General features: G+C 42.2%; 1 protein-coding gene across 2 annotated transcripts in view; it reads left to right on the top strand.

The window, feature by feature from the left end:
- bicd1a (bicaudal D homolog 1a) overlaps window positions 1-25,303 on the top strand; it is a 30,117-nt gene that overhangs the window by 1,350 nt on the left and 3,464 nt on the right. Inside the window, exons 2-8 of one of the 2 annotated variants that reach the window (XM_041038429.1) lie at window positions 16,376-16,588; window positions 18,881-19,033; window positions 20,361-20,858; window positions 22,726-23,113; window positions 23,278-24,032; window positions 24,122-24,273; window positions 24,430-24,640. In XM_041038429.1, the coding sequence (XP_040894363.1) occupies window positions 16,376-16,588; window positions 18,881-19,033; window positions 20,361-20,858; window positions 22,726-23,113; window positions 23,278-24,032; window positions 24,122-24,273; window positions 24,430-24,640 (2,370 nt within the window). Of the gene's footprint in view, window positions 1-16,375; window positions 16,589-18,880; window positions 19,034-20,360; window positions 20,859-22,725; window positions 23,114-23,277; window positions 24,033-24,121; window positions 24,274-24,429; window positions 25,025-25,303 lie in introns of those variants that run through there. The other variant, XM_041038428.1, reaches the window with a different exon arrangement.

The following is a 25,303-nucleotide window of genomic DNA, read 5'->3' as shown; positions in this document are numbered from 1 at the left end:
CTTAAGAAAGTACAAAGCATATTAAAGCTGCAACGATACGTTGATTAGCTGATCAACAGATAATTAATCAACAGCTATATTTATAATTGGTGTATCTTTTAACCCATGTAAGCGCTAATAATGCAGAATATTTGTTGGTTTCAGCCTCTCAAATGAATGAATTTGCTTATTTTCTTGGTAAATTCAGTGTTTATGTGTTTTGGACTGTTGGTTTGACAAAAGAAAGACATTTGATGATGTTACAATGGGTTCTAGGAAATTGTGATGGACATTGTTCACTATATTATATGTTTTGTAGACCCTATATCCCTGGGCCAATTACCTGTCTTCATTTATTCTTTTCTCTTTTCCTAAACTAGTTTAATGTGGCCTGTGTTGCCTTAATGACCCACAGAAACATGGAAAATTACCCCCTGGAAGTTACCCCCATAGTGTATATTAAAAATGACATTTCACCTGCATGTAAATAAAAAATATTTATGTGCAACCGCAAAAATATACATTAATAGAGTCTGTAGGTCTATACTTTTTTTTTTATCATTTATCAGGTGCATTTCATACAAAAAGATGCAATAAAATGCCCTCTACAAAAGATGAAACGAAAACGGACAGCTTCAGGGAAACACTAAAAACATAGTCATGTCAGACTAAAATAGACTCCATCAGTGGGCGTCTCTTGCTCAGTTGGTTCACTGTATATATAGCCAAATAAAAAAATAATGAAATCACATGCTCCACCTAAATGGCTGGCAGCATTATACATGCACGGCTTTATATTTACATCTCCCACTTTCTTCCCTGTGCCCTTTTATTCCACTGCTTGACTGTTTGAATATTTTGTTTTGACTCGCATGCAGAATCAGAGTGATCTTTGTGCAGCTCACAGCAGCACGTTAAGATGAGGAGACAGCCTTACTCCGCTGGCAGCAGAGCAGTGTCCCGCTTATATCTTACACTTATGGATTATTGTATGATGGGTGATGTCGGGGAAGAATACGATAAGACAGAGAAGAGAAGGAAGCAGAAATATAAGGACACTGGAGTTGGAGACTGAGGGAGCAGCAAAAGGATTAAGGAAAAGGATAGTGGATTGTGGATGTGTAGTAAAACTTTGATTTTCATCGCTCAGAAATAATATCATCTGTAACTTAGTAAAACAAAGTGCAGCAGCAGTGCTCTTTGTTTTGTAACAGCTGCATCCTTTGTGTGGTCTGTTTCCTCACCTGCCTGTCTGCCTCTCTGTCTGTTGCACTTATCTGACAGAGGCAAACAACACCGGAGGTGATATTATTTCCATGGAAAAACACCCCCTGCCTCCTGTCTGTCTGTCTGTCTGTCTGTCGCGCACTTCTATGAATATGAGTCTGAATTGACGCTCCAATAACATCATGTCTGGTCTCCCTGTGCCCAGGAGAGGCACATTATAAAAGGGCAGGGAAACAGCAAATGGAAATTCGGATTGCTTCTGGGAGTGAGTGGCCTGAAGTATCTCATAACTGTGGGTTATTCTCGTGAAAGACCATAAATCCATTACACAGTCTCACCAACCTTTTTCTATTATTTGAGAATAGATTGCATCTTCTTTTTCATCATTTAGTCAATATTGACTTTTCAAAAGGTTTCAAAGAGAGTGTGTTGTATACCTATACCCTCAAAACTGACAAGACTATTGTGTTAGTTTGTGCTTGAAGCTTGTATGTGTTATTGGCTTATTATTTTGATACAGATGTCCCATAGAGCATAATCCATTGTGTGTGCAAGTGTTCATGTGCAAGATGGCCAGATTTGCGTGTGTGTTCCTAGTGTGTTTACATATGTTTTGTGGTTACACATATGTCCTGCATGCTCTGGTCCTCTGCCCTTAGTCCCGGCCCCAGCTGGTGGAGAATGACTCACCCCACTTGTACCACACTCACATACATGCACTATTCACAGATTGTACACATATGAAAAATCCACAGAGGATACCTCAGCTGCACTAATTTGGTCGTGCTGTACCAAACTTGGCATTTGTGAGTCTGTATCTGGCTGTGGCTTATTTATAGTTGGTTATATTTACTATAATAATGAAATGACAACAGCAGGCCATAATGATAGGAACATCTTGAAAACTTTGGCTTCAATTCTTTTCAGTTTCAATTTTCCATTTTTTTTTTTTCAATTCAGCAAACATTTGGCCTAAAAAGACACCAGAAAATTAAGTGAAATCAGCAAATAAAAAAGACCCCTCACTATTTCCCAGAGCCCAAGGTAATTTTCAGATAGCTTGCTTTGTTTGACCAACAGTCCACGCCCCAAAGAGATTCAGTACAGAACAACTACTTACAAAATAATAAAAATATTAAAACATTAATAAATTAACTATTATTTCCCTGACACGAGATGGTTTTCTGTTCATCTTCAACCTTTTGCAAATAAATTCAACCTAGTGCAGTCTTTCTCTTATTATTTGGATACTATTTTCTTCAGAAAAGGCGGCATGGATCTGTGTGCAGTCTGCAGGGGCCCAAACAGAAATAGGATGCTAAGATTGTGTTTTGGCAGCTGACAACAGAAAAGTGTTTTCTTGCCCTGTAGTGCCCTCTCCTCTCCTATATATTTTCCCTTCACCCAGCTCTTTCACATAGGCTCCCTTCCCGTCTTTCTCTCCACCTTCCTGTCCAATCACTCTCTCATTTCTTGTATCGCTGCGTGTGTGTACTGTAAGTCTCTGGATAGCTGCTTAAGCAGTGAGCAGAGACACCATTACCCCATGGTTCTGGCTTGTTAGCGCTGTCTCCGGGCAGATCAACCTCAGATAGGACACAGTAAGAGGCCGAAGGAGGAGGATGCCATCACTGCAGAGTAAGAAGAGCAGTGTGTTCATATGGCTTATGGTGTATTCGTCACACTGTTGAGGCTTGATATTGTCTGTGGATTGAACTCACTGGCAGAGCAACCTCGCAGTAATAAAAATTCATTATTATTTCCTCCATTGAATTAAGCCCTTTGATTTTTTTCTAATCTGAAAATTACAGTGCACTCACCAATTTGGAGGTTAGTCTCCCGTTAGTCTTCCGTACTTTTAACATCTCTACAAAATATATCTCTAAAGAGGACTGTGAAAAATAAGTTAGTCATTTCAGATACTGCCACAACTCGTCTTATCGATTTATTATATTGTTGACAAGCTCTTTTTGAATTAAAAGTCAGCAGAAGAATTGACATTTGTGATGGGGTTAGAGACAGGTCAGTTCTGTTCTCGAGGCTTTAGCAAGAGAAAAATGCCAAATGAGGTCTGCATCAAATTCTTCACTTGATAACTTGAATAAGTATAAAGCATGAAGGGGAAGATTCAGTCATGATTCATCAGCTCAGCATGAAAACTCCCTCCTTGTAGAAGGAGCATAATGCTGACAGGCTTTGCACTGCATCATTTTTATGATGGGGGTTCAAGACTGTGTTGTGTGTGTTGTGCTTGGCTTAGCTTTAGCTTAGCATAAAAGGCTCTTTCTCAGCCAGGAGATGTGGTTTTCTGGTGTCACTTTGTATGAATTAAACAAGATATAATGTGCTATTGGTTGAGCTTTAGAGGCACCTGGTTGGCAGAAGCTAGCTGTATTCTATTCCCCTGCTTCCAGTAGGCTAAGCTAAGCTAACCACCTGCTGGCTATAGGATCATGTTTAACATACAGACATATGAGTGGTGCCTACTCATCTAACTCTCAGCAACAAAGCAAGAACTTTTCTGAAAATGTCAAAATATTCCCTCAAAGGCATTTTCTTAGTCACAGCAGCAGTCGGTTTGAGGATGGTGTCAACAACACAAATGTCATGTTTTAAAAATGGATTTTAAAAAATGATACATGGTAAACAGATGAAAGTGGATGTATCCTTTGCTTTTGGAAAGCTCTGTCTGATCCTGGTGCATAGGCAAATAACAGTACAGTTCCCAGTGTGGAAAAGTATGTTATAATGGTGCATTATTCTCAAGGGTTACCTGTCAGATAAAGAAGCAGCAGCAAGCAACATATGAGAACATACTGTAGATGACTGATTAGCTGTCACTCCATTCCCTATGCTTTGCTGTATGGTAACTATCTGCATGTGTTAAGGTAATATCATGCGACTGCTCAGTCATTAGGGACCAGTGATGAGGGTGTGAAGCTGTTGCTTGTCTCAACCTCCTTCAGAATGAATTATGAAGCCCAGTGTATGACCTACACAAAGTCACAGCGGCCCGCAAAAACCTTCTGTGTCCCATGCAGTAAGGAACAGCTTGAATATATTAGATGTGAAAAGTGACATTTCCAGAGGTGTTTAACATATTTCCCTCACCAACTGTTACCACCTGCAGTTACATTCCTGGGGAAATGCAGCAAACAAGATTCTGAAGCAGCAGGGTTGGCAAGACATTTAGCAAGACATTCGAACCTGCTGCACCTCTGGCTGTGTTTATACCATATGGTGTCTAAATCTATAGAAAAAAAAGAAGCAGTCAATGAAGAGAAAACCAAAACTTCAATACTTATTAACATTTATTAACTTTTTTCCCAACACACCCTGGTGTGTTTGACCGGGCCTCTGATTCTGGGACAACAATTAGGCCTGAGAGCAGCTGTGGTTGTAAATCTATCTGCCTTGACTGGGGAGAAAGGATGCATTACAGGTTTCTCTCCCCTCTCCTCCTCCTTCTCCTCCTTTTTGCTCCTCTTTTACATTAGCCGGGGTCCAAAGGAGGGCAATAAACATGGATGGAGGGGATGAATCAATACCTCATGAGATGGTGCTGTTGCCTTCTTTCACTTCTTCTCTACACCACCATCAGTCCACCATCCCCCCTCCTCATTTCCCATGGCTCTCCCCCTCTCTTCTCCCACCCTCCCCTATTCTCCCCACCCCCTGGAGTGAAGTGGGAATTATGCATCGATTTCTGCTCTGTGTGGTGAAAATGTATCATGTCTGAGCTAAGCTGCGCTTCTATTGTGTGTAGTGTTGCATGCATTGTGGAAATCAGCGCATGTTGGTGTAACACATCTGACAGATTCCGTGTGCTTTCTTCAAAGTGGATCATAGCACAGAGAACAGTTGTCGAATCACTTACAAAGCTTTTATAAGAAATTAAATAGTGTATTGGCAGCTTGTGATGTCTGCAGCACCTCAGTCAGCTGGCCAAATCTGTTTTAACACTTAATAAATGTGTACCTCATTCAAGAACGTTGCCTTTCACAGTGATTGTGGTTGTCTGAATGTAGCCATTAACACATCATTGTATTTTATTCTGTTTATTCTGTTTTAAGGACCTCGTTTTTCAGGGAGGAAAGTATGCAGTGTTGTGGATGCTGCAGGTTTGGTGGTGTTGACCTGTGACCCCAGCAACAGGCTCAGGGGATGCAGTTGAGCATAGAGATAAGGACCTGCCTGTCCTTGTGTTTAGCCTCTGGTTTTTTACAGGGAGGTGGCTGTGTGTGTGTGTGTGGGTGTGTGTGTGTTTTGTCAGGACCTGAAGGGAAGGTCATTTGTCTGTGTAGTTGAGTCAGACATTAGAACCACTTTTCCTGGCTTTTTATGGCTTTTTTCTCTCTCTCTTCTGTGCCTGAGTGTGTAGCAAGAGAGGTGGGGTCTTTGGGTGCGGATGTTGTGATTGAGACCAGAGAGGGAGGGGCGGCGGGATAGAACGGTGGTAGTGGTGAGTGACTCCAGCCCATCAGTCGGGTCTCTTTGTTGTTTCAGCGTTTTATGGTTGTGTTGACTTAATGGAGATGAGGGGAGGCAAAGAGAAAATGGGGACTGGTCAATGTCCATATAATAATACAGAATATGTCAGCAAAACTTAAAAAAGGTTGTTTCGATTTTTCTCATTTATTTCAGTCTGACCCTTATTCTTTTGTTTTGTCCCCACATTCGAAATCTCATGATCCTCACATGAAAGAGAAAAAAAAGGACTTAATGAAGCTGTTCTCTCTGCAGAGACCCTTCAGGCCTGCCCAGATTATGTTTTTCAGAAAGCTCCTTTTTGCTGCAGTGAAACACAGTAGTTGGTAAGAGGGAAGAGGGAACAGGACTCCCCAGCCTGCAGGCTGCTGTATTGATTAGTCGTCTACTTTAGCTGTGTGTGCTGCAAACTCTGAAAGCGTAGCAAAAACGCAGTCTGTCCTCTCACAAGGAAAACTTTTGTATTTGCAACCCAAAGGTCTTCATTGTGTGAAGTTAAGAACTGTGCTTGTGCCATCTGTTGTCTTTATTTGTTCATTGTTCACATTAATGCATAAAGGCATTTTTTATAAGTCGGTACATTAAAGCATCAGTGACTTTGGTTATTCTGCCTTGGTTGTGTCTAGACAGAGAAATTTAGTTTCAGCTTCTTCATGATTATCATTTCGGCCCACAGAGGGAAGAGAGAACTCCTGTCTAGATGACCAGAGGCCACTATGTCCAGCAACGATGTAGCGCGAGAACAAGCGTGATTGTCTGATATTCCTGCCTGTCCTCTCCCTCATCACAATTACAGTGCACATAGACGCTGGCATGCATGAGCACGTGCACAGCCAAACGCGCACTTGTAATGGGTGTGTGACACAGAATCAGGGTCAGAGGATCCATCTTTGTCACTTTTACCCTGTTAGAGCACTATAGTCTTAGACAGGTATTAAATCATCCCATAGTTAACCCATTTAATTAACCTTTTCCTGCATCACGAGAGAGCTGATGTCAAGTTAGGTCATGAAACTGAAAGCACTAAGACGAAGGACCTATGTACGTTTTTGTATATGTGCTTTTGGAAGGTTTATAATAATGTTGAAGGCAACAGGACTGAGAATTAAAGTAACCAAGGTGCTGGGTATTTTTGTTTGTAGGCATGTATCTCAAAGCACCACAATACATCCACAAAACCTTCACAACTTAACTCTGTAAGTCAGTTCTCAAATCTGTGTCAAGATCTGTGAGGTAAATCGCATCTGTAGGAGCTGTTTCACATTTCTTTTGATGAGGAATTCGAACTAGAGAACAGTCAATTAGAAGGACAATTATGTGTGCACACAAAGACAAAAAAAAAAAAAGAAAAAACAACACACGGGAGAGAATGTACTGAAGTGTTACATGAAATGCTTCCACAAACATCACTCAGTTAGTTGCTGGTTTTTAAGGCAGTATGCCTGGCAATACACTGTAAAAGGATTCCCACAGGTCTGCAGGCTTGGCATGGATGCTCCCCTTAGGCTGCACAAAAGCACTGAGTCACCCAGAGGCCCCATGTGTCAGTTCCAAGAGGGTCACTGTGCACAGGCTAGCCTTCCCATTGTAGTCTATGGTTGCCTGGCTTGGCTGAGTCCTGTTTATCAGGACAGAACCACTACAGAGAGCGGAGACAATGTTATCTGCTTATTCGGTCTCCTGTCGCTCTGTCTCGGCTGCCTCTCTGGGTGTGCCTGCTGGCACCGACGCAGAATACCAATCAGCCCGCAAGCTTTCAAACACCTCCATCTTTTTATTCCTCAATGCCACCCTCGTTACTCATTTTATTTCTCCCACTTAGTCAAACAAAGGAATAAAGGACTATGGGAAAGAGGGAGGGAGGGGGGTTTGTAGGAAAGAGGAGATAGAGTGGGTCGATCTCCACTCCCCCTACATTAGTGCTCTAATTCTTCTTTACCCCAGGCAAGTTCCTGAAAACTGGACTGACTGAGGAGAACTTGGTACTTGGTTAGGGATCAAAGTGAAAATGGCCTGTTATCATTTAGGAGGATTACTAAGGAGGGAGAAACCACTTAAAGGCTTCTGGACAAGACTTGTTAAAAGTATTAGAAACACTTTGTCCTTGGAGGGATTAGGAGCAGAAAAAGAAGAACTGAAGTATTTTGTAACTTAGTAAAATAGGCCATTTGTACTGTTATGTTAGACCTGAGGGACCTTGACAACTGAAATCTATCAGTTAGCCTTGTTTATTCTGTTACTTCAGTGTTCATGAACCTCTGAGCCTCTGTGAGTCACTGTGTTTATCAGGCTGTACCCTGAGGGAGAGGATTTGTCTGGGACACAGCTTTAACTTACATTCACATTCACAGAGCTACACACCTGCACACGCAAACATATGCACCTTCAGACACACAAATTTTCACTTTGGGCCACAGTGTCTCTTTGAAATGGTATTTGGCTGCAGCACACCTACCATGAGTTAGCTAGAAAAGCTGTAACACAGAGGACGCATTTACATTAGATGGTAAAGAGTGTGTGGCGGAGAGTGTAAAGTAGGTAGGTGCAAGTCAGATGTTTTGTGTTTCTTGCATTTTGGTTGAATTTAGCTTTTTCTTCTTATCTCATCTAATAACAGTGAGTCAAATAAATTGATTGGTCAATTACTTACTACTTACTTATTAGTCACTTTCATCAGACAATAAATTTGTAACAAGATGGATTTATATAATCAGTTTAATGTTTAAGTAATTTAAGATTTAAAGCAAAAATGCAAAAAAAAATCTTTGGTTTCAGAACCTCAAATGTTTGTTGTGTATGATATTAAACTGAATATATTTGGGTTTTGAAATGTTGGTCCAACAACCAAGATGTTTAAAAATGTCAACGTGGGCTTTTGGAGAGCACAGAATGCATTTTCTCACAATTTGTGGACATTTTATAGATTAAACAATGAAAATATTATTTGTTTCAGACCTAATTCCTTATAATGTCTTAGAAAGAAAGGACACATTAAGACACACACATTGAAACTATAAAGTGATTATTCAGCCGTTTGTCAGAAAATTGATCATCTGAACATTTTCAATTATCAAGAAAGAATAACACACATTGTTCTTTTTAAATTTCAGCTGCTTCATTATTTAGTCATTTCTCTCTTTCTTTCTTTCTTTCTTTCTTTCTTTCTTTCTATCTTTTGTTCTTTCTTTCTCTCTTCTTTCCTTCCTTTCTTCAGTCTGTGTTGAATTTAAGCCTCCTCTCTTCCTTCTTGCTCAGGGCTTTTTTATCTTCCATTGCAGCCTGATGATTCTTTTACTGAAGTGAATGGCAGGAGTCAGGGATGAATACAGCTGAAGTGCGTGTTGGAGTGTGCCTGTAGCCGTGTGTATTTTTGAATATGTATTTGTGTGCCTGAAGACTAGGCCATGTGTTTTTGTGGTCCACTTGCTTATGATCTCCTTGGGGCCACATTACCAAGCAGAGAGGACGCTACATATGACACAGTTTCAGCTGGTACAGTTTGTGCAGTTTGTTAGCACTCTGAATGGTTTCCTTCCTGTCTGCTCACACTGATCAGAGCTTACTATTCAATGCCGAAGCTTATAGGACTTACAGAGGAGAGGAGAATGAATGTAAGGTTGGATTTGTAGAGAAAAGAGAGGAAATAAAGAGTCATCTGGGATTCTGTGAACACATCCTACGTCCAGCTGCTTCTCTGTCTAGCAATTCAAAGCCCATTACGCCAAGCATGGACTGAGCATACATAAGTGATAGGCATTCTGGGAGCGGGTCCAAGCGTCTTTCTTATCATGAGCAGACTTGAGCCAAATTGAATCACTTTAACAATCCACATCTCTTTAACTAAACACAGCCAGTCCCCTGGCAGACCTTTCAGCTTCACGCAGCATGCACTGTACACATTGTGTTGGGAAGAGAGAGACAGATGTGACACTATTGTGGATTTGTTGTCGTAACGAGTGTGGATTTACCTCTATAAGGCACATTAATGTGTTTTTCAGCTATTATTCTGCATTATAGATTTTTTTTCCCTGAGTGTCAGCATTATACCATATTGTTATTAGAGGAATAATAGGCTTCAGTGCACCAAATAGCTTTTCAGTAAGGAGCAACAGAAAGCGGGGAAATTCACATTCACCCTCCTTACTATCTATAAAACGTTCACATCACACTAGCTCAATGTGTATGTGGGCAGTAATTTATGAATAGAAGGGCTTTCTATAAACTGGGGAAATTAAATTAAAGGATGTAAATAGCCTTTACTGTAACTTCCAATTTATTTTTATGCATTTCCTAGTGATGATAATGTAATTTCAAATTCATAAAGGACAACAAACTACATTTAACACTCATGCAGAGCTCAGACTTTAAACAAGTGTTACTGAATTGTTTAAAATGTATTTTCAGTAATGTAATTACGTTTAATCTTCTGTTTTACTTGTTAATTTTTTCAGTGTGACTGACCTCCATTGTTGCTGGGCTGTGATTACCCAGCTTCCCCTCGCTTGTGGAAATGTGCTTGTGTGTTTTTATAGATGACAGATCTCTTGACTTGGCACTTTTCCCTGTGGCTCAGACGCACATGGGGGACGTTTCTGTGTCCTTGCTAAAGGGCAAAATATCCCGGAACAACGTCTCTCATAAACAGACTTTTCATGGGTCCTCGTGGAGATGGCTTTTAAGTACATCAGAGTAACTTTAGGATATTAAATGTACAAAACAGAAAAGGAATGGTGTGTGTTAAATATCCTTTAACCTCACTCAGACTGGGTGTCAGAGCAAAGCCTAACCTTTGTGTGATTTGTGAATGAAGTGTGAAAGAAAATAACCCTGATGATTATGATATCATCAGGGTTACCCCAACTTGGGCTTGAGAAACAGAAAGCCTCTGTAGGAAACTGGAAGGTATGGGATATGAGTGGGTTTTTAGGAGGCCCTTTTTCTTTTTGGACAGGCAATCCTAAAATGCTGGAGTACCCATTAAGGCATACAAGGGGTGATTGATAAGTTTATGGCCTAAGGTAGAAGGAGATGAGTTATACAGCTCTTGTTTTATGCACGTCCAGTTCAACTCTTTGAGTGATTATGGGGAAAGTTTGAAGTTAGTAACTTTTGTGGTATTTCTGTTTTGGGTAACTGAAGATTGCAAGTCAGCTCTGTCTGAGAAAATGGATGACATCAGCCTTCCACTACCTCAGTCTCAAGGGTTCATAACCCAAGGAGCTGCTTGGTCTCATTTGACCTGATTTGGCACCCTCAGACTACTATGTCCTCCCCAGGATGATGAAGGAGCTCATTGGTTGACATTTTGACAGTGATGAGGACATCATCGCTGCTGTGGATCATTTGCTGTAGTGTATAAATGTAGGAGTGGACTATTCTGAACCTTTTTTTAAAGGCGCAATAATTTTAAATTTTTGATTCAATGTCCCTTGTAGTGGACATCAGGACTTACTAACCCCAGTTTTTAATACATTAGGGAGCAGAGAGCTAAGTGAGGCAGAGAGGGTTTTGATAAGAATTGTGGAGAAAGGAAATGAAAGCAGTTTTAGTTCACTGTTCACACTGTTGATGAAACACACACACACAGAGGCACAGTACACAGTCATTTAAAAAGCTTGAGTTGGCAAACTACTTACCCTGTTGGTTTACATATATCTGCCAAAATGGATTAAACTTATATGCCTCCTTTTTTTATCACTTAAGTGTCAGAATTCATCAGAATTGGACGCCCTCTGAGTTCTTCCAACAGTACATGGATGAGAGTTTATTTGAGTATTCAGACATTCTTGGGCATTCTGCTAAGTATAAATTCTTGGCTTTGGCACCATGTTTAACTACCTGGGTTAGCCTGAATAGTTTTAATTAATTTTGTTACATAAAAAAAAATGTTCTCTCCTTTGGGATTACATTGTAGCCCTGATTTGCGTCTGTCGTCTGTCGTGGTGCTGCCTTTTATACACCACGTGCCTCGGCTGGGGGCGTGGCCGGAAAACCATGAGCAAAAGGGATGCTCCTTGTAAATACATTATATATCAAGCAAGACCCAATGTCCACTACAAGGGACAGTTGAAAAAAAGTAAATGTTTCAAAAAAAAATTGCAACATGATTTTTTCAACCACAACACTTAAATTATCCTAAAAAAATAAGAAAGGCAAAACCTTTTTTTCCTCTGGGTCTCAGGAGGACATTTGTTTTGTACTTGACGCTGTTCTTTTGATTATTTACGACACGCTAAGCTGATGTTGGAAGAGACACAGAAGTCGTTTTTTTTTTTTTCCTATAAATGGATTATTTGGCTCGGCCTCAAACACAGACGACAGTCCGGTGGCATGCTTCACAACTGATCATCAAGTAAGTGAAGTGCATGACCTAGAAAATAAAAACCAATTAGGCCATCGGTTTTAATTTCATAGCATGCAGGTGCACATGCTGCAGCAGGAAACAATCACTCTGCCTGATCTGGCTCTCCCACACACACACACACACACACACACACACACTCTCTTCATGACGCTGACAGCTGCATGGCTTCGCAGCAACAGCAGTCCTGCATGTCTCTCTCCATGGTACTGAAATCCCTGATTGGCTGAGCTGGCCATCTGGACAGGACTCAACTGCGTGTGTGCATATGTGCGAGTGCATGTGTATGTCAATCATAAGAATCTTGCTTTTTATGAGTTGACTAATACCATGATTTCTGCTTCCATGTAACTTATCAAAACATGGCAGTGGCAGAGATTAGGGCTGAGCAAGCTTTCTTTTGGTTGATACTTAAATCACTTCATGATCGAGAGTCAAAGCTGTCCTTTTTCAAACCGAGCAATCAACATAGTGCACGTCTCATCTTGTACATTACAACAACTTTATTAATTTTAACCCACATCTATCAAGGTACGATTTAAAACATCTAGCTTACTTCATTTTGTCCTTGTCACATCATCCATCAATTAATCTCTGACTGTGCAGTGATTAACAATTAATCAAGGGTATTCTCTGTGTCGCTGTCATTACAAAAATGTCAAATAATTCAGATCATCTATTTAAAATCCATGTTAATTAAAAGTTGAATACATAAGGAAACATAAATAAATCATAAATCAACATGGGTGATGGTTGTTACTCTTGCCTGCGTCCGTATTTCTGCGGTGGCTGAGGTTAAACTCCAGCTTCTAGCACTTGCATTTAGCTCCAAGCTTTGCTCTCTGACATTAAACATTTAATCAAGTCTGGACTCCGAGCTAGCTTTGTATTGTTATCTATAAATAAACTGTTTTTTTACAGTCTGTGCTAGTGGATAGACCTCATACGTCGCCTTAATCATGAAAGTTTGGTGGAGATTAATTGCTGTTGTAGAAATAGTTTCCTCTTCTTCTCCCTCCTGGATGTAAAAATAGACTTGTGCTGTATATATATATACGCACATAACACACACCCACTGGCCCTCCCCTGACTCCTCATTAGGGACTGCAACAGACAGGGAAGGATTTCAGGGTTACACACACACGCTCCTCCTCTCACACTGGTGCAGCGTTTGGTTTGTTCCCTCTTTCTGCTCCTCTCTTCATGGCCCCGGGGATGAATATCCAGAGAAAGGGACCCTATTGTCTGGACTTTATCCGCTGAGGCACAGAAGAGGAGCCTCAAGGTTGAATGCATTATTGGGTTTTTCAGTACAGGAAACCAAAGAGGCTGCCAATCACTGATTCCATATTAATATCATCCTTAGGAAATGGTATTAAACTTTAATCTTCCAGGCTGTTCTTCACATGTTATCTGGCTGAATAACTATGTTATGTCTGCCAATTAGGACACGGATACAGGGGCGCTGTAGATCCATCACTATAATGATATAGCATGCACTATTGTCCGCGCTGCTTGAGTAATTAGCGTGAAAAATACAGAGCTGTCACAGTGTTATTTTTAACCCACCAGAAGCTATACAGTGCAACAGCAACAGGAGGGCCAGAGTGCACCGTACTGAACCTCAGCCATCAGTGTCGCTCACTGTGATTTCCTTTAAGAGGAGCAATAAGCAGATGGAGCGAGAGGACTTTGAGGGGCTCAGCCCATGAAGGAGGGTTGTTATAAAACCATCTGCCTCTCATTATGCATCCAAGACCCACAGATTCTCCGTGGCTGAGTAGCTGCTGAATCACTGCCTGTAACTGGGGCAGTATTTCTGTCTCTGTGTCTTTTAATGTGTGGTTCTACATTTTTGCCATTTGGCCTGTCAATAGTCAGCATAGAGTGCTGAGTCAGATAGTCTAACTAATCTCAGCATGAAAGTGAAAAAGGCTGTTTCCAAAAATGTCAGACTACTGTTATGAGACATTCAGACATTTAGCATATTTTTCTAAATGTAATAAAGATTTCTGTAGAAAACCTACGTCATTCTTCAGTCTAAGAAACTGAAAAAACTCCAACACCCCAACCCTGTCTGAATAGGCCCCTAGTTACAGGACATACAGTACAGTAGCGGTGAAAGTAGTACATATACTCTGTCCACTCTTTTGCCATATAAATCTTTGCTCTTTATTCTTCAATTTCATGATGTACAATTACAGTAGTAAATCCACCAGCGTGGCCCTGTGAGACCAGATTTTCACTCTCCCTCCTGAAGGGCTCAGCTGTTGCTGTGAGGCCTGCTTGGACGTTGACAGCCTCTCATCTGACGCGAGGGTGCAAGCTCATTCAGTCACAGTGTGCTTGGAATTAATCAGCTGTTTTGTTCCAGAGGCCCTCCCACTTAATCATTCACCACAGTCACTCTGTGTGTCTCCCCCAGAGAGCGAGAGCGGGCACACGAGGGAGAGCGAACAAAGTGAGAGTGTGAAAGAGAGTGAGAAATAAAAGAGATGCAGAGAGAGGCTGAGAGGGAAAATGAGATAATACAGTTTTTGGGGTTTTTTTTGTTTTCTAGTCATTGCATTTTTGCGGTTGAATGGCTAAATGTTCAGTGTATTTACAGACGTTTTGCTGCACTGATTATTGCTGGCTCTTATTCATATGCTAACTGTTACATTTGTAATTGAAAGGGGAAACAAAAGCATCTGTTGAGCTGGAATAAAAAATGTCCTCTGGGGGAATCAGTACCTTTGTGAATGAATAATACTTCATTTACCTGCTTTACAGCAGGTAAATGAATGGTGAGTTGATATTGACAGAATGGAAACTTGTGAGCGGCACTTTCATAGATTTTAGCTGTTTGGCCACGACTGTGAACACTATGAAAGGATGGTGTTGACAGCGACAGGATCTATTGTTTTACAGGCGTTCAGTGTTGCCCTGCTGCCTTGTGATGAGTATTGAAACAGCAGGTCAGATGTGACAGAGGTCAATAAAGGTAATTAAGTGGCCTTCAAATCTCTCCACTGGTAAACCAGCTCATCTCGTACACGTAACTGCACAACTGCTAAGCTTCAACACAGCGGTTTGACTTCGAACTTATAATCATAGAGGTTAAACATCCACATGAGAAGCTTTCCTCCCTGTGCAAGTGCTATATACTCCCAAGATCTGTGCTAAAGTAGCTTTCTGACTGTAATAAATTCCCCCTGTCTAATGGCATACTGTACGCTGCTTACTTAACCTGTTAGCCCATGAATCAACAGTAAATAGAAAAATGAAAAATGACTTGTGCACACTGGAGCTCATGTCTTCTCCAAATAACGGATGCTTATAGCTTATAAATGATTCATCCGCAACAGGGAAAACGTTGTTACTATAGCGAGGTGGGTTTGGGAAGACCTTGTGTGAATTATTAAAACATCTAGTCCAAAATTTATGGCTTCGGTCGAGTAACTCTGTCCAGGAGCTGCATCCAGAAGACTTCAATGACCATACATGCTGCATTGTTTACAGTTTCATGTGGCAATTGTAAACCATAAAATATTTTTCAGATGAGGTAGTATTGATCCATTGTCTCACACAGAGGCCACTGCGGGCACCATACTCATTTTTCCTGCTGATCTGCTGAGAAGGTGAAGGATGGTTCATAGTATTTATTGAACCGGTAAGAGAGCGGCTGCAGTGATGACGAGGAGCAGTTGCAAGTCATGAATTTCTGTCTACGTCTGTGTCTAGCAGTGCATGGCTACAGATTCATAGTATAAAATTGATAAGTTATTTTCTTAACCTTGCATGAATTAACTGTTTAGAAAAAAAATATTGTTGGTCCACCCAGTCTGCTGAGCTTTTGTGCATTTTTTACTGCACTAGTTTGGTACAGTAGGTCTGGAGCGGTAGGCCTGTTTTGCTGTTGATGCCTGCTTTGATTTTCTCAATCAGGCCTCGGGTCCCTTATCATGACAAGTCAGCTCTCGGTGCTGTTAAAACCTGTGTCAGGAAAATGGGAACAGTGTGTCTATTGATCCCAGTGAAACACCATCCCACACAGACAGAAAGCAGGTATCCTTGAGGGACGTTCTCTGCTCGTGTGCTTGTGGCGGTGCTGCGGGTGCTCAAAAGAACAGCAGGAGTATGCCTGGTGGTCAACTGTGATAGATGTGCTGGATTTACTTTACATGCCAGTGGATGCAAATCCCTCTCATGGATTAGAATGTCGATGTTATATGACGGGATTTGGATCACTTGTGGTTGTTGTTATTTTATGTTATTATTTTTGCATTGCCTTTGCTCTGCCCCCATTTTCTAACCATCCCTCCCTTTCATCCTCCCCAGGCATTTGGCCAGGCCTACACCAACCAACGTAAGGTGGCAGAGGATGGGGAGACCAACGAGGAGACGCTGCTGCAGGAATCGGCCTCCAAGGAGGCCTACTACACAGCCCGTCTGCTGGAGCTGCAGACAGAGTTGACGCTAAGCCGTTCAGTGGCATCCAACGCCCAGGCAGAAAATGAGAGGCTGAATGCGCTGGTGCAGGATCTACGAGAGGTGAGCTTGTCAACAATTACAGACGGCAGGCAGATGATTTATCAGTGGTTAGACAAAGGAGAGATATGAAATCAGGCATATGTGTGAGAAAACAGTATTAGCTGACAGTTGACAGCTGTGATTGGTAGCATTTATTAATTATATATTTATTTACAGAATATTCATTGTTGTTTCAGTAGTGTACTGTAGAAATATAGCAATTGATGTCTGCATTCATTTTGTGTTATGTTAGTTTTACATTTTAATGTAAATTTAAGATGTGAAGTTTGGTAGCTACAAAGTTTGAGTAAAAAATATATATATATATATTTATTTTGAAAGTTGTGGTCACTGAATGCATTTTGTGCCACAAAAATAATAATTAATAAAAAATCTGCAGCTCAGTCCATTGGTTGTACTAACTTTGTGAACAACAGTACATCTTATTTGCAGTACATTAGCTTACATGAGATCCATGTGCCTGATAAAAGCCGAAGGGTCATGGTGACAAGCAGATCAGGGTCTAACCTCGCACAAAGAAAACGATATATATGTGCGTACGTGCAAGCATGTGTTTATGCATGCATACACTTCATGTCTGCAGCCACTGTGTCGGGGCACTGCAGAAGTTCGAGCCGGGGTCAGACACCGCGGCCACGACCCCATTGTGGGGGGCAAATCCGGTGTTAAGCTGGGGAATAAGCGAAATGCCCTGAGCTCGGCACATGTGTAGGGACAGAGTGAGCCAGGCTGCTCTCATCACAACACTACACCCACAGGACACACACTCCCATTCACTAAATTCATCAGGGAGCGTTTAGAGAGGTTCATTTATAACTCTCTGCATGTGTTATAGTCCAAACGCCCAAAATGTCATATGTCAGAATGAATGTAAACAGTGTAATGTAACATACAGCAGGTCCATTTGTTGAAACATTCCACATTATGGATCATCAATTTTCAATTTGAAAACTAATTACCTGATAAGCTTAGTCACCATATTCATGATAAGCTGTTATTTTTCCCATGCACACCTGTCACTTGTTTGCATCGTGACCGTGGCTCTTTGATGATGTGCTCATCAACTGCCTTCTGTCTGTCTTTGAACTCCTCGTTTGCCTATTAATGAAGAGGAGTCTCCTTTTCATCGTGAGAAGCAGGTGTTGCAGCCACACTGGAGGCTTTGTTTGTCACAAGTCACGTCTAATCAAAGGGTTTTTTGCAGGTTCCAACCAAACATATGCAGATTCACCAAGGCAAAAATTTACTTTAGTTAGTTTACTTTAGTTACTTTAGGGGAGGGTTGCCAGCTTTCTTAAAACGCCATGTTTTCTTTCCCTGGATCAGTATAAAAGTATTTTTCAGTGCAGCCACTGAAGCAGTGCTACTGTGCTTCTATGTACTTTGCAGTTTAGCCTCCATTAGCTTCAAGAGCACAGGAGCTGCTGTCACACACTGTACAAATCAAAAGATTCAGTGGATCGTAATGGTCTTCAGTTTCAGTCCAGTTGCCAGTTCTAAAATTGTCATCCACCCCTAAACACACACACGCACACAGAGATATAGAGATTTTAGAGGAGTGTATAGCTCAGTGAGCTTCCTCCTCCTCCTGGGTGTGTACCACCCACTCCTGACACTGTCTCTGGGTCAGCACTTCTGCCATATGTACAGGAAACTGCAGGGAGCTCTGCAGTGAGAGAAGCACCCTCGTGCGCAAAACACACTCCCATTTTATTCTGCCCAGTCGTAGCATTGTACTGTACACATTTTAGTCATGTCTATATGTAAAAATAAAAACTTAATTCTTATTGTTTGTCATTTCTGATCCTATTATACTGGCCCTACCAGTAACTAGACATTAAAAGTGACAGCGGAATTATTAAAGTGGAATTATAAGAACATATTCATCAATTTCCCTGTTCATTCAGGTAAAACAAGACATTAGTTACTGTCGTGAGCACAGATGATTTTGCTGAGGTCTCAATATATTCCCAGTGCTGCCGCCTACTGTATGTGGATTTATGACTTTTGTGGTCTGTGCATTTCTCCCATCAACACTTTATCTGGTCCAGCATATGCTCATGTTTCTGTCTGTGCACAGCAGGTGACTCAAAAGAATGATCTTTCTGGGAGTGTGAGGGTGCTGACCCATTGCATTTAAGATAATGAAATAGTTTCATGAACTTTCTCATCCTCTTGCTATCGGAGAGGGGAAGAATAATTTAGGTTATGAAGAAGCACTGAATTTTGCTCTTTTTCTCCACCTTTTCTCCCTCTCCTTCCTCCTTTCATCCCCTGCTTTCCTTTTTCCAGAGTAACGACACACTGGAGCTACAGAGGAGCAGGATGAGGGAGGAGATCAAGGAGTACAAGTTCAGAGAGACCAGGCTTCTTCAGGATTACACGGAGCTGGAGGAGGAGAACATCACGCTGCAGAAACTGGTCTCTACGCTCAAGCAGAGCCAGGTCAGTATGAAGACCTTCAACATTTCACTCACAGGTTTACTCATTCAGCTCATTTCTCAGTTACACCCAGTTACACAAGATGAATGACTCACTCTCCATTTCCCAGTGTGTCTGAGAAAACAGCCTCTAAATGTCATCCTCTTCATGTTTTAGCGTGAGTTCTGGGATGCACTGGATCAAACAGTTCGCTCATCTAGTTGCTCATCAACCTTTATTTGCTGTAAGAGTTTGCGTTATCCTCGGTCCAATTACACAGAGTCATAAAGTGAGTGTATTGGCTGAGTAGATTAAGGCCATATATCATTATAAAATCACTATTGGGACTTGGATTCTGCTGATCTTTTGAAATGAATTAAAAAGGAGGTGCCATTACCTGCTTTGTAACCAAATCCATGATATTTTGACCACATCATCCAGCTCCATTTTCAGATTAAATATTGAAAGCAGTATCACATCTGTCTCCTGGATCTCTGAGTGCTGGATAGTCCCCGGTTTGTTTGGCTTGTGAGCTACCTGTCTGATATGGTGGTCAGTAATACAGGAGTGCCACAGGGGACTGTCCTGTCGTGCAGAAGGAATCATCTTCATTCTCCTAAATTCTGACAAGACCAAGGAGATAATAGTCGACTTTAGGAGGATGAGAGCTGCAACTAAGCACATTATCATGTTAGAGGAGGAGGATGGAGTTGTGGAGATGTCTATTTTAACAGCAGACTATACTGGAGGACCAACACTGACACCAAAAAGAGGATGAGCTTTCAATGTATGCAGCAATGTTAGCTGGAGATCTTTTGGTAGTGAGTGCCATCTGCTGTGCTGTGGCCTTCTGGGGGAGCAGCATCTGTGCCAGAGACACCAGCGGGTTCAGTAAACTCATTCACACGGTCAGGATCATCCTTGGTCTGAACCTGGAGACATTTGAGTCAGAGAGGAGCAGGAGGTGACTGAACAAACTGCTCTCCGCTGTGGACAATCTGTCCCATCAACTCCACAATGTACTGCAGAGACAAAGGAGCTTATTTTTTAACAGACTCATTCAGCTCCACTGTCACAAATAACGTCTCAGGAAATCATTCCTAGCAATCACAATAACACTATACAACATCTATCTGTCTATCTTTCTGTCTATAATATCAATGTACTGAGTCAAACATGACATATTAGTAGTGTCTGACTGAAAACCAAAGAATTTAAAGGAAAGAAGACTTTTTATCAAAGTCTGCCGTGTGCTTTTAATTTTGAATGTTGTTTTAAAATAGTATTTAAAAGTAATTCAATTACATGTTTTCTACTCCTTTCTTTTTCTGTCCTTTCTGTTTCCCCCCAGGTGGAGTATGAGGGACTAAAACATGAAATTAAGGTGCTGGAGGAGGAGACCGTCCTTCTCAACAGCCAACTTGAAGACGCTTTACGTCTAAAGGAAATCTCCGAGGGTCAGTTAGAGGAAGCCCTGGATGCCCTGAAGAGTGAGCGTGAGCAGAAGAACAACCTGAGAAAGGAACTGGCCCACCACATCAGCCTGAGTGACAGCGTCTATGGAGCAGGGGCCCATCTGGCGCTCACCGTCACTGGTGTTGAGGGCCTCAAGTTTCCAGAGGAGACAAACGGAACCAACGGCACCAACGGCAGCGCCATCCCTGCTGCTAATGGCAATAATGAGGACAGCAACCGGCGCAACGGTCACCTCCACACAGGCACAGGGCTGGCTAAGATGAATGGGGAGTACCGCCCAGGCCGGAAAGGAGAAGCCCTGCACCCTGTGCCGGATCTGTTCAGTGAGCTCAACCTGTCAGAGATGCAGAAGCTCAAACAGCAGCTGCTACAGGTGAGTCACAGGAAAGGGCCTTAAAACAGGGTCAGTAAATCTCACAGTGAATTAAAATACCCATAAAAACCCAAGTAAATAACCCAGTTTTATCTCAGAAAAGAGTAGATAATCTTTGTTCAGATGTTTTGTGTCATTTATTGTTGATTTACTCACTCTTAAGACAATTTACCGCAGACGGTTGGAGCCAGAAACATACATGACGTTAGCAAAAGGCTACACTTTCCCAGAGTATATAAGTGTTCATTGCTCCACCAATGAAAGCAGGCCTGTTCAGTTTGCAGATGGTAACAGCAACTAAATGACAAGGTGATGACATTTTTACAAACAAGAGAAAAAAAAACACCACAGGCTTTACTTAATGTTTGAATGTTAGTTTTCAAAAGAAGATTATTATTCCACAAAATACACTATTCACTGAAATACATAATAAGGACATTGTTCACCAGTGACCCACCATGTGTATTTTTAAATATGCAAAGGTGGGATTAATGAACACTGCAGCCAAACCACAGCAGATGAGGAGATGAAGGGTGATAAGTGTCCGATAAGCAGTGAGAGGAGAGGATCCCGTTGCAAGACAGAGACAGACACTATTTCTGATTTTAGCTTAGAGACAAGGGGACAGAAATTGAGACCCCAACACTGAGGGAAAATGCTGCATGAAAGCAGAGTACATACATTGTCTACTGTGCACTTACATTTATACAACTATTAGTTCCAACCTTGCACTTTGATAAGCTGCATCCATATAAACAAAGACTATAAATATGTAATGTTATTATATAATATGATTATGTAATATAGTCCAGGAGGCGTCTTTCTCTTACACTCTGTTATGCACTGAGTTACCTGAGTGCAACAAACATGTAAACATGCTCACCATACAGGAGGAATGCACACAGTATGTTAAACGATACAGAAATCATAGATCAGATTCATGCTAAAACCTAATTAACTCATTACTGTACGTTTTTGCCTTAGCAGAGGCCCACTGGGAAATAGAAAATTAGATTTGTGGCTGCTACATTAGCAGTGTGCCTTACTCTGTAAACACAATTACTCGTTAATCAATTTTCTCTTTCCAGTAGATTATTCTGAGAAGGAAGTGAACGCCAGCAGCATGGGGCTTCTAATTGCTAGTTGAATTTTGCTAAATCAAATTTTGTCTCAGTATAGAATGTGTAGTTTATTCATTTTAGGATTAGCTTGAGTCATGAATTATCATTAAATCCAATTTTTGATACTTATTCAATTCATTCGCTTTCTGTCCAGAGTTGTACCAGTAAAGTTTCACCCTTTCAACACTGGGTTACGCTATGCACAGACAGCTCACTGCACTGATGGGACGACTGATCAAGAAGCGATTAAACAGCATTTAATTTCAGAACCAGTTGTCCTTAACAACAGGTTCTGAGACAAGAAAGTTGCACCTTATGTCACTGCACACCTTTGTACAGTCATGAACACAGGTCAGCTGACATGATACTTTGTCCATGATTGTGTTTGCTGCCCAATAATGATGGTTGCATGGTACATTCTCTTTATCTTTATTATCCCCTTAATGTTACAGAGTTTCGGCAGGTCATACTGAGTACTGCTATAGCTTTTATCAGCATCCCGCTATTTTTATCTTCATTTTATTGTTGGGAAATGTTCGTAGGTTCATTTATACTGAACATCAATGTAGGTCACTGAATATTGTGAATGAATGATGTAACATATAATAATGTTATACGTTATTGGTAAAAGATAAAGGCTCTTGTTGATGAACATCATGAAACACTTGTGCAGCATTTCATGTGGGATTTTTTTTACCCTCACTGCCGCCAACTCTCGTGTTGGTGTGTATCGTCCCGTTCTGCAGGTGGAGCGTGAGAAGGCGGCGCTGCTCATGAACCTGCAGGAGTCACAGACCCAGCTGCAGCACACACAGGGCGCTCTGACCGAACAGAATGAGCGGGTCCATCGCCTCACAGAACGAATCAGTGCCATGAAGCATGTCAACGGAGACAAAGAGCTTGATGACCCACAAGAGAGTGAGAAGCCTGATGTATCACCTCCAGCCAATGGTCACCATGATCCCAACATCCATGGGTTTGAAATCTTGGAGTGTAAGTACAAGGTGGCAGTGACAGAGGTGATCGACCTGAAAGCAGAGCTCAAAGTCCTGAAGGAGAAGTATAACCAGGCTGTTGAGGGGCAGGGAGACAGCCACAATGACGACAGGGTCCAGACACTGAGCGAACAGGTTTGTCATTGTTACATGTAGTGTTAATGTATGCTTTTACTGCTGCATCGATTGTAAATTTCACTTTCACCAAAAAGTCTTTTTAATTAGAGGATATAAAGCTCACTCCTTTTGGTTTTGCAGCCTATAACATTCCAATTGTCAAACTGATTTCTTCCAAACAGGTAGCACAACTGGAGCGCAGTTCTCGTGATGGCCGGGAGAGGGTGGCAAGCCTGGAGGCTGAGCTCCGAGCAGTCACGAGCACAGCCACAGAGAGTCAGGGCATGTTGAATGCAGCACAGGACGAGCTGGTAACCTTCAGTGAAGAACTGGCGCAGCTCTACCACCATGTCTGTCTGTGCAACAACGAGACACCCAATCGTGTCATGCTGGACTACTACCGCCAGAGCCGCGTCACACGCAGCGGCAGCCTGAAAGGTTCGGACGATCCACGGGCTTTGCTCTCACCTCGCCTGGCACGGCGCCTCGCTGCAGCATCTGCAGCTTGCTCCTCTGAGTCCCCACGCAGCCCCATGGACTCCCCATCCAAAGACACCCATCACAATGAGACAACAACCAACACAGCGGATTCGTCATCCTGCCATAGCAGCCCCACTCGCAACCCCACAGGTTCCCCAGTCATCAGCATCTCTCCTTGCCCATCTCCATTGCCCTCAGAGGCAGGTGGGGACCTGAGGAAGGAGCCCATGAATATCTACAACCTGAACGCCATCATCAGAGACCAGATCAAACACCTCCAGAAGGCCGTTGATCGCTCACTGCAGCTGTCCAGGCAGAGGGCTGCAGCCAGGGAGCTGGCGCCTATGCTTGACAAGGACAAGGAGTCGTGCATGGAGGAGATACTGAAGCTCAAGTCCCTGCTCAGTACCAAGAGAGAGCAGATAGCTACGCTCAGGCTGGTGCTCAAGGCCAATAAACAGGTGAAGGTTTTTCTTTGCTCTTCATACATCATGAAAAAGTCAGTTTCCATGGAAACAGAAGTTTTAAATCCAAACGTCCTCCCTTGCAGACAGCAGAGGTTGCGCTGGCTAATTTAAAGAGCAAGTACGAGAATGAAAAGGCGATGGTGACCGAGACCATGATGAAGCTGAGGAACGAGCTGAAGGCTCTGAAAGAGGATGCTGCCACCTTCTCGTCTCTCAGGGCCATGTTTGCCACAAGGTGAGACGGGTTATGGAAATATGATGCCACTAAGCGGCAGAAGTATAAATGTAAACATTTCTTTCAGAGTATAAAAATGCATAGGGAATTTGTACATGTTCACATGAATTGTGTCTCTAAACAGGCATCTGTGTTTTTATCTCATTCTCTCCGTAGGTGTGATGAGTATGTTACCCAGCTGGATGAGATGCAGAGGCAGCTGGCAGCAGCAGAGGATGAGAAAAAGACGCTGAACTCCCTCTTGCGTATGGCTATCCAGCAGAAACTGGCCTTGACCCAACGCCTGGAGGATCTGGAGTTTGACCATGAGCAGACCCACCGTGGCCGTGGCGCTAAAGTGCCCAAGATAAAAAGCAGCCCGCCCAAAGTAAGTCGCAGAGGTGCCTTCACGGCTCCACCTAGCCCTACCAGGCTCCTCAGCCACTCCATCCTCACCACCCCCACCCTGAACACCTCCCTGACCCTTGGTAGTCCTCCCTCTGTAGAGATAACCACCTGTCCGTCCATGTCTGTGTGGATTTCAGACACTCTTTCTGAAACAATCCAGAACTCAGCTTCAACTTTACCTGACTTGAGTTACTCCAGTTTGTCTCTGGACAGCCAGCCCATCACGATAGACCCTGAGCAGCTAACATTAGAGTTCAAACGGCTCATTTATTCAAGACAAGACATAGGTCAGCTGTCCCCATCGTACAAGCCCAGCACCTATAGCCCTGCCTCAGTGTCTCCTCACCTGCGGCGAAGGCGATGATTCATCATCATCTGTACACTCATATCCACTGTGTACAGTTTCCAGAAGCCTCGGCATAAGGTGGGACACAGAGAGGAGGAAAAACTGGTTTCACATGTCTATGGTTTGAACATGCAGCAACACTCAAGAAGAAGGAGCCTGTGACATCCTCAAAACAACTCTGAACAGCCCTATTTGTATTGTTAAGGTTGACTGAAAGTTGGACAGCATAGAATTTTCTAATGAACACCTTTAATAATTTGACTTTAGACATCATTACATCTTGTTATCGCTCTCCTA

This window comes from Toxotes jaculatrix, chromosome 5 (genome assembly GCF_017976425.1).
Source record: "Toxotes jaculatrix isolate fToxJac2 chromosome 5, fToxJac2.pri, whole genome shotgun sequence".
Classification (NCBI taxonomy): Eukaryota; Metazoa; Chordata; class Actinopteri; family Toxotidae; genus Toxotes; species Toxotes jaculatrix.
This window is presented reverse-complemented; position numbering and strand designations above follow the sequence as displayed.